The following is a 15728-nucleotide window of genomic DNA, read 5'->3' as shown; positions in this document are numbered from 1 at the left end:
TCTTAATGGGTCGCGGGGTCCCCGAGGATATACTATAATAATACAGATTCTACTTATTTCGGTGCCGTGGTACCATGGCGAATTGATGTACCCATGAATCGAAGGGAGGATAAACGGGCGTTCCTCGATCGAAGAATTGGAGTTTACAAGGGATAATAGAAGGTATACAGTATTACGCTCAGAACAATACTATTATCATATGCACACTCCTTGTCGAGCCGATCCATTTGAAAGGAGTACGAATTCTCCTTAAGTTCGATGTACTCCTCCACAGTCCAGGATTTTTATTCTTAACGGTCTCTGAAAATTGCAACTACTAGGGATCTTGCTCTACTCGTTCGCATGTTAGTACTTGTACATTTCAAGTCTGCGAATTTTTCCCCTGGGACTTCAAGTATATCAGGGGTCTAGTACTTTCAAGTATATGTGTATATCTCAGGCTTAAAAGTATACCAGAACCCCAATACTTCTCGTAACTTAGTATCGCGACCCAAAAACCGTTGGTCATAATTATAAGTGCATTAATACTGATGAGATGATATATGCACACCAGATCTCTATGTATATCAATATACCCTCCCTTCCTCCCGGGCACCCTCCCGCAAGCACTACCATTTTGTAAGTATCTTCCAATACAATTCCAGCTTTGGTCCACAATGTCAAACATTACCGTCGGAACCTTGTCGTTCTTTTGGCGACTTAAGCTTCACCGCACCTAGAACGGGCGAACTCCGTTGACATGCCTATTCCCAACGTCGACTGCGATCGACAGGCCCCCCATTGCGTCCGTGCTTGCATTTGGAAGCATACTTCTCAAGAAATTTGGATGTAATAACAACCCTTTCAACTAAATATCTTCCGTTATACCACGAAGGGCCGGCGAATGAGAAAAGTGTTGCAATCTGTGTCATGAGACAGAAAGAGACCTGAGCTCAGGGCCTTCAAATTCACGAAGCTAAGCTCAGGTGAGGAGGCATTAATATTAATGCCTTGATGAGTGCCGACGCTTGCGATGTAAGGTAATTGCTCGAGGGAATATTCATGACTGGAAGGTATCCTGGAAATTGGTCCCTCGCAAGCTGTCGAGTTCCGAGGCCGATTATCACAGCTAGTAACAAGTACTGGTCGAGTCTCGAAAAGGCGACAACGAGACAATCTATGCAATGACCATCTCATTGCATTGTAAAGCCGGACGTCAGATCTAACAAAAACGACACAGCCGGCTTATAGATACCCAGCAGGGCCAACCACATGGCCGTGCATGGCGGCCAATATTAACAAGTCGATAGCTAAATGTATAAATTTGCGAGGCATTTCTAATGGGGAATTGTCCCCCGATCCAAGCCGCGTCACAGCGCAATTAAACAAGACATTAAAATATTTATATTCTGTTCGGAATTCTTAAGCTTGGGTTGAACTCGGGTTTAATCCAAACGACTTCTTTAGGGCTGAAGCGCTCAATTATATTATAATATATTAAATACATCAATCCTATATATCATTACCCAAGCCCGATATCTACAAAACTTTCTTCAGGAATTGGTTATATACAATAAATTTATATAGACGAGTAGTCAAGTATACGTTGGAACTTTGATGTCTAAACTTTGAACGCCATAGACAAATATTATCACTGGCCTGGCCTGGACCGTCGATCGATATCTATATTTACCCCCACGTTTGATAAGCCGAAGAAGCCGAAAGGCCAAAATGGGTATACTTGCCCTAATTATCGCATAATTGCGCATTGGGGCCCGCTGAGAACATGGTTTATAAGGTTAACAAGCACTCGGATCCTTAGGTGATCAATCGTAATCAGTCGAAGCGGCCGGCCGACCCACTTCGGGTATATATTGTGGCTAGACCCTAAACATCTGGAATTATGAAGAGAAGCTTAGCGTGTCATGTCAGACCTAAAAGAATGACTTATCATCAAAGACTCGGGGCCTCAGATGGATGACTGCGGTCATCATTGACCAGCTCGCCAGACGGCTCAGCTGTTCGCTAAGTGAGAAACCAATTCAGGAGCCATTGTGCCAGACGGCTATACGAATGGCTCTCTGTGGAAAACTCGCCAGTCTCATTATATATCCAATCGCTGCCGCCATTAGCGTTCTTAAAAGACATTTGGGACCGAACAATAATATTTTTAAATTTTGTTAACCCCAACTTGAATTGAAATACTGTCAAATAGCTGGCGGATATAAAACCGACCGTTCGAACGGGCAGACTGAATGGAATGTATCTGAAGATACAGCGATAATAAGGCAGACTACATGACTGCCCTCCTTTCTATAGCAGGCTTGATTTATGTATCAATTTTCTGCGAAATGCTTTAGGGGACATTTATTCTGTAATTTTCAAGATATATAAATAATGCAATTTAGCACAGATGCGGATCATAGTCATGATCGATTGATATCTGAGATGTGTGGTTCGATAGCAAATTATTCTCACAATTGCAAAAGAACGATTTCATATATAACCTGGGTATGCATGATGTCGTGGGCGAATACTGTTATCTTTACATGTATACAGAGTAGCAACCGATACATATAGATATGCACTTTATCGAATAATTAACAGGGCGGTTCGATTGATCAAGGTTAGGTATTTACTGGTGGTTCAGCGGAGGCATAATCACACCCAGAAGTAGAAGTGATCGATTCTAGTGACTTTTTTCTTGCCTCGAACATGAACATACTACCCCATTTATATAATATTGCTATCTATAAATCTAAAGAAAGCTATATATCTTCGTCAAGATATCTATAGATCTAGATAGAGATAATTATGATATTGAAGACATACCTTGAAACTTTTAGAAGATGTAGATTGAATTTCATAGTGTACATCCTTTTCAAAAAGCTCTTTCGAGGGTGGCACTCGTATTAAACCGGTCCATGGGCGTCCCGTAGGACGAAGTAATATTTGAGGGCATGCATTTTCGCACGGCCAAGCGGTCGTCGCATCACAATCCTAAATTATTAAATTATATAGATCAAGTCTGTGATATCTCTGGATTTTGGATGAAATTCGCTTTTACGTATACAGCTATGACCTTCTTCCACGAAGGGGAAATATCCAATATTGTGTTTATGAATTGGCAGAACTCTTGCTATAATGAACTATTGCCAGTCCTAGAATATGAGGATCTATTGATCGGACTGATGTTTGGGATTTTACAATATTTTAGTCTATAACTATCGTCGCCCAACAAGATATATATTCGAAAACCCCAAAAGGTGCTTAGAGGAGCTTACGATACCTAAGTCAAGGAGGTTAAATTTCGATCAAACGGGACCGGATCGTCCCGAGACTAAACTAACGAAAGTATGATAATAAATTCCAAAATATACATTAAAAACCTTCCGATATCACCCTCAGAATATATATATTTTTGATTATCCCTATGGAGTCTATCTGATTGGAAATATCTAAGATCCTTTGTGGTTGAAAAATCGCTGGATTCTATTACATACACGTATACACTGGCTATAGTATTATAGTACTAGCCATCTCTGAGATGTATGGAATTCTGTGTTGGAACTACACCTGACACCAACAAGGTGACAGAGAGTTGAGAACAACTACCATCTCTCTCTCTTCACGGATTGCATTGATAAAACTGCCAACCAGCTATTTTGAGACCCTTTCCAGTATCTTCCTCGAAATTTGACCAATCGTCAGTATGTCGAAAATTACAGATGTTCACCAGGTTGACGTTACCGTAAGTACTGTCATTACATACCCGTGAAAAGTCCACCTGAGTTGTATGTATCAGTACTGACAACGGTAAATTTAATGTTTTATAGGATGTTTTAATGGGTGATAGATCTATTGGTTTATTCGGACATTGCGAAATCTGCGTCCGAGATGCAATGGGAACCCCTGAAAGTCGAATCAAGATGTATTCAAGGCTCTTCATGATCTGGTTCAATTTAATTTGTGGCTGGATAGGGCTGAAAGCTGACGGCTCCGATTTAACAGCTACACAACTAAGGCAGAACTAGACGAGCACAAGGCAACCCACTCAATGGAGTCCATTAGAAGCCGTGCTATTCGTCCTTGGCCTGCTTCATTTGATGGTTTCAAATGTCCAGTCAAACCCTGTGAATTCACTTCCACGCTTGCGGATGGATATCTGGGCTTGTGGCGCCATATTGCTGGTGAGCATGAACATCATTTTCGGGAGGCTTTGCTCTTGTAGCAGTTCGCTGCCTGCTCCGTTTGAATCAACGAATATATTCAAAGCCAGCAAGGGAAAGCTTTACAAGTCCAGGTTAGATATTGGCAGACTGGTCCCTCAGCTAGGTTAAATAAATAAGCTAATATGTCTTTACCAAGTCCTCTTCTAGGGAAAGTCATAACCAACTTTCTTTACAGTTTCATCTGAACTTTTTTTTATTTTTTATTTTTTTAAAAAAGAACTACTATCGATAACTCGAATCGAATCAACCAACTCCAACCTGAACCCGAGTTTCGCTGCATCCTTGTGAATTCGGTTCGTGTGCTGGATCGGGTAACCGCCCATTTTTGGACAAACTAGTGATTTGGATCAGGTGAACCGACGCAGCCAATGGTGGACAATCGCAGGGCCACGGTCCTACCTTGTGAGTTTTGTCAGAGAATCGAATCGATGTTGTAACTCTTATAAATTTTAATTCCGGAAGGATGTTTGGTCCCAGCCATCGCTAGAGATTCGGCCATGTCTAGCCGTTTTGTAGGTAATAGCTTCTCCACAACCTGACTCTGAGGGATATACGACCACCAGGGCAGGTGCCAGATGTCCCGTATTCCCGCATGAAAGGCATCGACCAGCAGCCAGTTGCAGGATGTAGCATGCGAGGTTGCGGTGGAGCCAGCTGGTCGTCCTGCCAGGTTCGCCGCTTCCTTGTTCCGATTCACTCGGTTTGTGGTTTGTCGGATGCCGTTTTGTTAATGCCTTTTTGTTTGCTCGAGAAGCCAGAAGTGGAGTAAAAATAGCCTGGAAGAAAAATAAGAATTGAAAAAAAAATAATTTGTGTGGGCGGGCATTCTTTAAGTTGACTTTTCCTGTCCAACATTCTTCACTTCTCATCCCCCACAAACCATCATCATCACCGCAGTTCTCAGCGACCTAGCGACCTATTCACCGCATACAACAGCCTTCGCAAGTACCCAGTACATCTCTATATGACGAATCTGCACTTTATGGGCGTCAACATTTCTTCCTCGGTCTCCGTTCCAGTCTTTGCTTCGTCCCTCTTCACCGGAGGCGGCTTCCTCCTATTCTTTGCAATTACCAAGGTACGGCGCCTTGCACCTTGATCAACGGCGCCTCCTGTGTACAAGTATTACTGGGGTTGAGTACTGCAAAGAAGGGGTCTTAGACCTCTATTTTAATATTTGAATATATACGGAGGAAGCTGCGGCTTTGAGGGTACCGTGGTTCCCCCGCCTTCTCGGCGGTTCTCCCTAGATCGGGGTCTAGACCCGACAGCATTGACATCGACATCGGCGGGACCGAGTGTTTTCTAATCCATACCGAGGGGTTTTTGGTTGCCAAAATGTTCCAATTCGACGCCGTAGACCCGGATTTTCAACATGGGAGTTCTTCCCAGCACCGAGTTTCAGTTAATGATGACAGTTGGATTTCCCCTGGATTCGCAAGTGTTTCTTCGACAACTACCATGACAACTACAATTCAGAAGGAAACTCAAAGATCCATCACTGTCACAAGCAGCACAGCGAGCGTCTTTAAATCTACCCAAACACAACCTCCAGCGCATAGGCGACGCTCGAGTGTCGTCCTTCAAGGTCAACGAGCACTCCTTTTCGTCGATCAAGAGGCAGGAACCATCGTCAATGGATCGGCTGTCGAAACCGAGAAGGAGGATAGGTCTAGAGCTGCCAAACCTACCAACGCTGACTCTCTTGCTGTGGATGATGGAGATAGGAAATCAAGGTCCAAGAGCCGCAAGAGGAAAGATCGGAAGAAGAAGAGTAAACAAAACGCTTCTCGGTCGCCAGCGCCTCCTATGCCTCTTAAAATTACGGAGGAGTCGCCAGCCCTGGCACCTCGTAGGGTTGAGACTTTAAAAGCTACCGACAAGGTGCCTTCCTTAGACCTTAAGAAGGAAAACAGCCCTCATACTTCTCCTATCTTTATGAAGCGCGGGGTTTCACCGGCTCCCGTTCGGTCAAACGTGTCTTCTCTATCAACGTCATTGAGAGAGGCTAGCATGGCCGCCCAGATTCCACAGCTTACGCTTAACACTAAGTTCGGAGCGGAGCAGTTGGCCAATCAGCTTTCTCTTCATAACTGCAGTTCGAACTCTTCGGATGGGCAACCAGATGATTCCTATGAAATCCCGCTGGAACATGACTTTGTATCGTCGTATGCAAAATCAAAGAAATCGCCAACTAGTAGTGGACAACATAGCGATGTTGAAGAGGGCTCAACTAACGGGATCGCGATCGGCCAAACCTCCCCTGTACCCGATAGACGCAAGATGTGTGCTGAAGATTTTGAACCACTCACGATGCTTGGGAAGGGAACGTAAGTATACACTATTTTTGATCTAAACTACGATTGTGCTAACGTGTTTGAAGGTTCGGTACTGTCATACTTGTTCGACACCGGGCGACCGGGCGCCTCTATGCGCAGAAGCAGCTTAAGAAGGCCTCAATCAAAGTTCACAAGCGGATGATTGAACAGACCAAGAACGAACGAACAATTCTTGAATCTGTTCGTCATCCATTCGTTGTGAAGTTATTTTATGCCTTCCAAGACCATCAAAAGCTTTACTTAATTCTCGAATATGCCCAAGGCGGCGAACTTTTCAACTATCTCGCTGCCGAACGGATTTTCCCCGAGGATACAGCAGCATTCTATACTGCAGAAATAATTCTCGCTCTCGATCACCTACACCGTAATGTGGGCGTAGTATACCGCGATTTGAAGCCCGAGAATTGTCTCCTCGATTCCCAAGGCCACCTACTTCTGACGGACTTTGGGCTGAGCAAGGTTGCTGAAGATGGTGCAAGGTGCAAGAGCCTTAGCGGTACTCCAGAATATATGGCACCCGAAGTATTGGAGGGCAAGACATACGGGTTCGAGGTCGATTGGTGGAGTCTTGGGGCTTTGTTGTTTGATTTGCTCACGGGGAGTCCTCCATTCCGTAAGTTTTATCTAATAGCTCTTTCTCTCCAAACCCATGATGCTGATGCTAGTTGTTTTCCATAGCCGGACAAAATAATACACAAATTCTTAATAAGATTAATAAAACTAAGCTCAAACTTCCTTTTTATCTGTCGCCTGACGCCAAGGACCTTTTGACACGGCTTCTACGCAAAGAGCCAACAAAACGCCTAGGCTACAAAATGCCGCAGGACCTCGCCACTATCCAAAAGCACAGATTCTTCCGCAAGATCGATTGGAAGAAATTGGAGCGTCGGGAATTAGAACCGCCAATCTCACCACTGATTACCGACCCCGCCATGGCCGAGAACTTTGCCACTGAATTTACAGAGGCGAGCTTCAGCCCTGTTATTACTAGGAGTAGCTGGTGGGGCAGGGATGCAGGGAAGAGGGAGGACGATGTTCATTTTGGAGGCTTCAGCTTTGAAGGGGATGCGGCGAGTTGGAGCGATAGATATTTTAGGGATTTTTAGAGGTGTTCAAACGCATAGAGGGTGATAGACAAATCGTTGGAGCATAGACTTCTGTAGAGAAGATTTAATGGGTTATGGTGGGGGGAAACTGGGAGGATTCATTAGCTTGTTAGTGGACTTAGCATTCATTGTTTGTTGTGTTTTTGAGATGCTAGATTTTAGAATACTATATATACATTCATTTTACCTAAGGTTCAGAATTAACACTAGAAGTAAGCTTTTTTAAATCGACGTCTAGATAAATCCCAATGTCGGTAAATCTTTGGCTGGCTGGAGCGCACGCCCCCATCTAAAGGTAGTGTAGGGTGATATGTATAGAGTGGGGGTTGTAACGTATTAACGTTACTAAATTTAGTTAGACACGCACCACAGTACTGATCAAATCGGTGGTAAGATTGATAACTTAAACAACCAATAGGTTGTCTACTTTTGCTTAAGGGTTTGGGATTCCGAGATAGCCGGTGCCCTGGTCAGCTATGTTGGGCCAACATTAGGTTGTGTCCTTGATTCGCTTTAACCTGACGACATGCAACGCGGGCTGGGTGTTGGATTTTTTTTCCGTGATGGTGCCTTGTTTCGTTCGAATTCTCACAACTAGGCTGTGGTTCGTTCTCATGATGTATCATCCGCTTCGATTTTAGGATACTTAACGTGTGAGGCTGGTTTTGTTGAGGAGGAGATTTTGATTGTGGGTGGTTCTGGAATTTCTAATTGGATGTACAAGTGGTAAATTTTAAAACATACGGATTTTAAGTGAAGTCTGCCTAGAGAATTCGGGAAACTTCTGGATTGGCTAGTGTGTTCTATTCTATAGTTATGTGTGTGTACTAGTCTTGAAGCTATGTATGTACATGTATGCTCAAAAGATTTCCTGCTTTTGGTAATGCTGTTCAAATTACTCCTTATATATACCCTCTTGTCTTAAAATCCGAAGAGCGTTAGTACTTGATTGGTTGTTAGTGATGAAATATACTAATGCGTGCGCTAGATACTACTCTTTGTGATCTAGGAGAGCTCAATGTTCCCATTATAAAAACTTCCAGTATGATCCGGGGCACGCTTTCAGAGGGTTCCGGAATGTAATTATAGTGTCCTGAACTGCCTGGATACCTCGTGCAAGCGCCAGCACGCAGATCGTGAGTCCAACTAATCGTGGAAAGTTATCTGCCTATTTAAAGAGGTCCCACCCCCCCGAATCATTTCTTGACTTCCTTTCTCTTTCTATTCACTGCCGGTCACTATATATATAAAAACACTTGAAAATTTTTGGTCCCTTCTTATGCCGAATACGTATACTGCTACCCCAATATCGAGAACCTTTCGAACCTTTTCGAGCCTTTAAGGTGTTAACATCCAAATGAGATCGGAAAACATGTTAACACCTAATTCCTGGCCACGGCGGCTAGACTGAAGGGTTAATGGTAATGGAAGAGCGAGAAACTTTCATTGCTATCGAGATTCTTGAAATCATAAGTCAATGTGGAGACCAGGCTGAAGGCCTTTAGTTGTTTTATACCACCATCATGGGAGGTTAACACGACCGTGTCCAAACTCACTCTGGCTTCGAGACTAGTAAGTAAGTACCAATAACCAAACCACCACATCATAATCCATTCTAATACATGCGTTAGGGTCGCAGGGTTATGCTAGTATCTACGAATATATATAGAACCCACCCTCTGGTAGGCAGACTTGGTTCCTAACGACTGACGAAAAACGGCGACTCATCTCCATGATCTTATGTATATAATTTGGCAGCTCAAAAATGGGGTTCCTGAACTCCCATGTTATCAAAAATTACTGACAGGGTATTCTGTGGTGGGACATTATGCTTCTACTTATGGTAGGACTTGAAAAAGATATTTCTACGGTAATTTATATTACAACCCTAAAAGGAAAGAGGTGGATGTAAGTTGCCATAAGTGTCGAACTCAGTACATATGTGCTAACAGATTTCGATCCCCTACAGCTAATGTTTGTGCACCGAAACCACACATGACTTGATATTGAATTGATATTACGACGTAGTCTCGTATTCAGACAGTGCAAAGGAGTTTTGCGTTATTACGACGTTAAGTCATCGGGCTGAAATTTAACTGGATGATCTCGTCAGATGGTTTTTACGGTCTTTTTTTCAACGAAGGGTGGAACGTAATCAGCGCGTGGTATCATGGCGCTGATACCATGATAAAAGAATGCGCAAAAGCATATACGCTTATAATTAAGTGTGGAAACCGCCAGCTCCTTATCAATGCTTCATAACAGCAAATTCTCTTCAGAAACCTTATCTGACGGCTCTTCTATGATTTTTTCAAGTCATCGACCTACGGCGGGAACTTTGACGACTGTTGAATCCATGGCACATCATTCTCTTTGTTTTCGTCCAAGATTGCATTGGCCCCTATTTTGCAACGTTGACTATCGAATACATCGAAAGACTAAAGGGGAAAAAAGCTTTGAACTGAATAATGATGTACCAGTTCTATGGATCTGAGGAGAACAATTCGGAAAAGCTTTGACCGGTAAGTAAGCTTCTGGCTACAAGACTACCCCAAAATCATATACAATTTTATCAGCACTAATATATATATGGTCTGTAGGAGCCGGTCTCACAGGAAGACCTAAAACACCTCGACTCACAGCTTCTTCTCGAAACATTCGGATCTCTAGATTCTCATATCGGCGAATATCGACCGACCCCATTGACACGTCGTCTAGCCCCTGCAACTTCATAAACACTCGTCATGATATACACTTGACAAACAGTGAACTCTCTGAGCATGGCTCATTTTCCGATAGGGGTATATATATTCGGATGCATTACATTTCGAATGCCTAAGAGTCATGACCGAAAAGATTTTCAACCTTTGGCATAGTCGCACAACCTTGTTTCCGGTATGTTCCACAGTCTGACACGGGAACCATAAGTTCATGGGCTAATCGAAAGAAATTAGTCGTGGCATATCAGGTTATAACATCCCCACCTATAACGCGCCAGGTGCAAGTCATCTTCGGGGGCTCCGGAGTGTTATACATGCCGGCGGAGTCGTCCCGGAAGCATGAAGTTTTGGAGAAGATAACGGGCGTACGATGATAAGCCACCAAAAGAATTACAGAAAAAGAGCGCATCCTCCGGCCCTTGAACCCATACAAGCCACCGGTCTCTAGACAGATATACTTGAAAATACACCAATGACCTCGCGCGCTCGGATACGCAACAAGTTCGGACAAACCAAATGACAACTCTATGCGCTGTTCCAAGGATTTGGACAATCCTGTTCCAAGGCAAGTGCTCTGGGGCATAACGCAGAGGCATCTAGGGAAACATAAATTTTTTACTGGATGTGTTCCAGTCAGCTACGATTATACACAACCTTTCTAGAAACCCCCCATGGAGTGAGGGATCCAATTACATTCTCATACAGTCAAGATGCTCTCTGCAAAGGCTTTTTTCGAAAATCTGATGACACTGGAAACCAATAAGTATATTTCAAGAGACAGGAGAAGAAAACTAAACAATAACTTTATGGCAAAAGTATAAAAATCAAAAACCAACTTGATTTCTTCGGCATAATCTATGCGATTATATATACCAACAAAAAGCAACCGCAATCGATAGACGACAACATTGGAAGTAGTACTTTGAGAATACGCTCGGATGGATTCTGAAAATGGATCCAACTTGCAACGATCTAAGCCTGGAGACTATGCAATTAGAGAACAAGCTTGGGATTCATGAACACACAGGAAAGAGGCTCCCCAATGACAACAAAATTTAGATATGAATCGTGCCACTTATCTGGCTTGTCCTGCCGCCATCACAAGGCATGATTCACATTCATTGATCTACTCGCATTCGACTTATCCCGCTTTATAGCGTTTTTCACGGCTTGCAATCATAAATTCGACGATTCTATATATTTTGAGAGTCTTGAGATACCCATTAAGTTTATTATATGGTTATAAATTGACTGTATGTTCTCACATACTGCAATTGCTGAACCGCGGCAGTTCTTGAGGTATGTTCACGCTCTCACTATTCTAGTTAATCTAAAGCCTTCGATTAGTCTTTGTGGAAACTGATTGGAAATACCACAGACTTATCCAGTTGGACTTCACAGATGAGGATCAGGCAATATTCTACTATGATGCTGGGTCGACTTTTACTTTGAATTACGAACCTACAAGCTGAATGAGCAAAAATATGACTTGGCTCTCACCATGATATCGACATGCGCATGTAGCATGGGTGTATCATGTCGAGTCCCTTTCCCCTCAACTTTCTCGTTTGCCCAGATCCGCCCAAGCTAGTAAGTATCCTTTATGAGCTTTTTGACGCAATATTCTTATACAAGGATTTAGGTCACTCAATGTCTAGACGTATAGAAGGGGGCCACAATCTTCTACCAAATACAGGAAACATCAAGTTTGACGAGCCTCCGAGGGAAATTTAGACTATGCAGGGGCGGTGGTAGACAGACAGAATGCAATATCCTCGTATTTTCCCTATGGATTCGACAATACTAGCTCAATAATCTCACGGTACCCAACCGTGGTCGTAAAAGCGGTATGTGAACCCTATCAAACCACTTCCATAGCGGGTTTTCCCTGATATCACAATGTTAATTTCCACGAGGTTACTGAGAATTCTAGAAAAGAGAGATAAAAGAAAAAAGAGCTCAAGGTTCTACGCCGCCGGAGAACTTTCAAGTCGTCAAAAAAAGCAGAAGACAACGGATGGCACCACAATATCATCTAGTCTACGCAAATTCTTGATGCTAATTTCACATGAAAGTTTATATATAAAGTAAAGCCGGCCGGCCGGCAGAGTCCAGTTGGCCTCCTCTATTCTTCCTTCGGGTCGAATGGACCCGTCCCAACGAAACTTCTATGTTGGGCATACGCTGCGAATATGCAATGCAATTGCATGAAACCACCAAACAGGTCAACAAGTCATGGCAGCAAACAAGAAAAATATTCTTCCCTCGAACTTTCGACGAGATATGTCCTTCAGACACAAGTCTTTATACGCTCAATGAAAATATATATCTTGAAAACCCAACGCCGGATGAAAATAGAACCGCCTTCATCGAACCTGTTATACACCATTCCTCGATCTCGACTTTGGAATACTCCATTTTCAGCATTGAAACGGCCTTAGTTGTTTCCTAAGAACCCTAGGGCTGGCATATGGGATCCATTGAAGACATTTGCTTGCTCGAAGATCATTTTTTTGGTGATGATGGTGATGATCAGACTACAAACGAGACCCTTCTAAATCAAATGGTTTAGATACTTCTGTGGGACTCATGGCTAAGCGGTTAACATATCCACCACATCGGTGATTCTCCAGCTCGGAGCAGCTGGTTACCCATCTGGGCGAAACGATGGAAAATACAATTTCGGACGCTAGTAGACCCGAGAAAGAACAAGCGTTATTTTCAGTACCATCAATGCTCCAAGGTGTAGCAGGTGCGAGTTGTGGGACCCGTTGCTCCGGTCACATTATGAAACCGATACACACCTATATATATATCTCTCCGCTTTTCAATTGCATCAGGTGGCAGATGAATCCTCGAAGCATCTTATATCGATATGCTACACTTACAGCCTTATAAAATGGTTCGCAGATGGTGGGATTCCAAATTGATGGAACCGGTTTGAACCGAGTTTACTTTGGAGATCATCGACGAGTTGATGAAATACTGTACGCTGAAACAGATGATTCGACAGGGAGATACTAGTATAATGAACCTACGGGAATCATGTTCGTTTTTGGTATTGCCTTCTTTATAGGGGAAGGGAGCAAATAAGGAGTTGAACGAGGGGTTGAAGGGAGCAGAGGAAGAGGTGGAAGGATGCAATGGTAGACCTACAAGAAATGACGTTGGATACTCAGAGAATGTTAAATGAGTGACGTCACGCGTCTTCTTTGCAAGAGGGAGGCAGGAAGGTGAAACAATCTTTGGCTCTCAGGGAAGAAAAAAGTTCATTCAGTCATTATCATGACAGGCATTAGTGGTCGTTATCAAGAATTGACAGAAAAGAAACGCTAGAAAGGCCTGTTCTGGGAGCAAGAAAAGCTAAGCTCCTTAGGCAAAAAGAAAAAAAAAGAGGTCTATGTACACGAAAGAGGGAGAACAGGCAAAAGAAGATCAAAGAAAACACCTCCTTAGCCAGGAAGAGGAGCGTTAACGTTCAAAGGGCAAGGTTTGCCACGATAGGGAATGAGATCAACTTCCCAGGACATATCACTCTCTAGCCAGGACCAGCCAATGTATCTGTAACTGTTGAGGTTCCAACCTCTACAGATAGGCTCACCGTGGGCAGGCAACTTGAGGGAGTGTTGCCGTTTATCCTTCATCATGCGATTATACACATTTAGGGAGAAGCGACCACAAGCAGATCCACAAAGAGTACGGAGGTTGGTGTTGCGATGATTGCACAGGAAGATCCCAGATTCTCCATGACAACCTAAGAAGGTGCAAGAATTGGCGTCTGCATAGCAGAATGCTTTTTGCCATGGGGGTCTTAGGAGTTTGTCGATGACAGGCTTGACATCCTCAGGAACGATACCGTCGAAATCACGTGGCTTGCGTTCACACAAGTAGACCTGACGATCACGTTTCTGCAGTTCACCATCAGATGGTTCACCAGTGAAGTCAAGAGTCTGTGGGAGAGAAGCAGTGATTGTTAGTGGAAATTTGTTGATGACGTAGTTTGGAAAAGTGCTGGAAGTACTTACGGAGTTTCCAAAGGCCGTTAGGTTAAAACGCGGGTCTTCAAGCAGCTGCGATTCAATGGCCTATAGGGATTCTGTCAACACGGGGTTGGTGGATGAGATTTACTGGGTTGGAGAACTTACGTCAAGACCATTGCCTTGCAAGTCGTAGAGCGGGCCACCAGGATAGTATTCACCTTCGACTCTGAGAGGAACCAAAGGCATGATTTCACCCGACCAATGGGTCAGGTAGTCGACAAATTCTTTCTTCCCAGCAACAACTTTGTTGGCTGGCAGGACAGCAGCGTACTGAGACCGGCCGTTAGTACCTCTAAGAGACCAAAAAGTTGCTTGGGGGAATACTTACGGTTACACCATGGAGAAGGCCAACGAGGAAGAAAGTGAGAACGGCAAAGCCGAGTTGGAAGACCTGAGTAGTACGCATTGTTGCAGGTGGGGTCGTGAATGTGCACAGTCAGAGGAGGAGTCAAGTGGGAGAAGTGGTTGGGGAGAATCTTCGAGGCTGAGAGGGTAACTCAGGAACTTCAAGGTATGGATAGAGTGTTTGAAAAAGAAAGAAGTAGAGGGAAGGGAGGATTGTATGTGAGAGGAGGTTCCTTAAATAGTGCAACTGGTTTCGAGGGAAACTTTCTCAGCGGGTTTGTATTTCCGTTTACGGATCACTGCTGTGATAGTAGACGTCTATGACGGCATCTATACTGTATTACCGGCTTCTCCACGGCCGTGTATTCCCATAGAAACCTCACCTTCAACCTTACGCCAACCTAATTACCGATACTTCAGTATATATACGTATAGAACTACTAGTACACCCTCCTCAACTAGGAAGCGCTCTCATGAGCAGCTCCATCTACTCTTAGAACTCCAGGAGGCTAACAGGAGTAAGTTCAATTATTAGAACTCTTTAGCTACGGGGAACCAAGGCATGATGCTTACGAAACACTCAGGAAACTGTATCCGCGGAGGAAATCCTATCGTTACTTTATATCTTTCATCTATGAGGCCTCAGGGTCAATTGTATCAAGGCGGCTATACCAAAGAGCGGGCGAAGAGCACGCGCACGATACAGCGAGCAGAGCTTATGCGTAACTAGCGATGGGCATGCAAAATAACTATGTTTCATGAATTCATAGCTACAGTTGTGCTTTTGAGATAGGTATATACCCTCAAATTACAAAACGGTAGCAATAGCTACTCAACCCTAGCTTTGTGTAATCGTTTAACGTGATCGATGGAGGCTAACTAATCTGCCAAAAGATTGCCAGGAGGGCTTACATTCCGCCAGTACTTCCAGAACCCTCTCAGATGTATAGATTCACCCTTATGACAA

At 43.7% G+C, this 15728-nt stretch overlaps 3 protein-coding genes across 3 annotated transcripts; 2 read left to right on the top strand and 1 right to left on the bottom strand.

Annotated features, from left to right (window-relative positions):
* Window positions 1-3691: 3691 nt before the first annotated feature.
* AOL_s00007g340 (uncharacterized protein) lies at window positions 3692-4210 on the top strand (the record flags this gene model as incomplete). Its single annotated transcript, XM_011120241.1, has 3 exons — window positions 3692-3730; window positions 3816-3910; window positions 3991-4210. The coding sequence occupies 3 exons, from the start codon at window positions 3692-3694 to the stop codon at window positions 4208-4210; spliced, it is 354 nt and encodes a 117-aa protein (XP_011118543.1).
* A 1339-nt stretch (window positions 4211-5549) lies between these two features.
* On the top strand, window positions 5550-7656 carry AOL_s00007g339 (uncharacterized protein; the record flags this gene model as incomplete). Its single annotated transcript, XM_011120240.1, has 3 exons — window positions 5550-6541; window positions 6595-7163; window positions 7229-7656. The coding sequence occupies 3 exons, from the start codon at window positions 5550-5552 to the stop codon at window positions 7654-7656; spliced, it is 1989 nt and encodes a 662-aa protein (XP_011118542.1).
* Window positions 7657-13828: 6172 nt separating this feature from the next.
* On the bottom strand, window positions 13829-14822 carry AOL_s00007g338 (uncharacterized protein; the record flags this gene model as incomplete). Its single annotated transcript, XM_011120239.1, has 4 exons — window positions 13829-14326; window positions 14402-14461; window positions 14522-14686; window positions 14745-14822. The coding sequence occupies 4 exons, from the start codon at window positions 14820-14822 to the stop codon at window positions 13829-13831; spliced, it is 801 nt and encodes a 266-aa protein (XP_011118541.1).
* Window positions 14823-15728: the final 906 nt, after the last annotated feature.

This window comes from Orbilia oligospora (assembly GCF_000225545.1).
Source record: "Orbilia oligospora ATCC 24927 unplaced genomic scaffold scaffold00007, whole genome shotgun sequence".
NCBI lineage: Eukaryota > Fungi > Ascomycota > Orbiliomycetes > Orbiliales > Orbiliaceae > Orbilia > Orbilia oligospora.
Note: the sequence above shows the minus strand (reverse complement) of the source record. Positions and strands in the feature narration are given on the sequence as shown.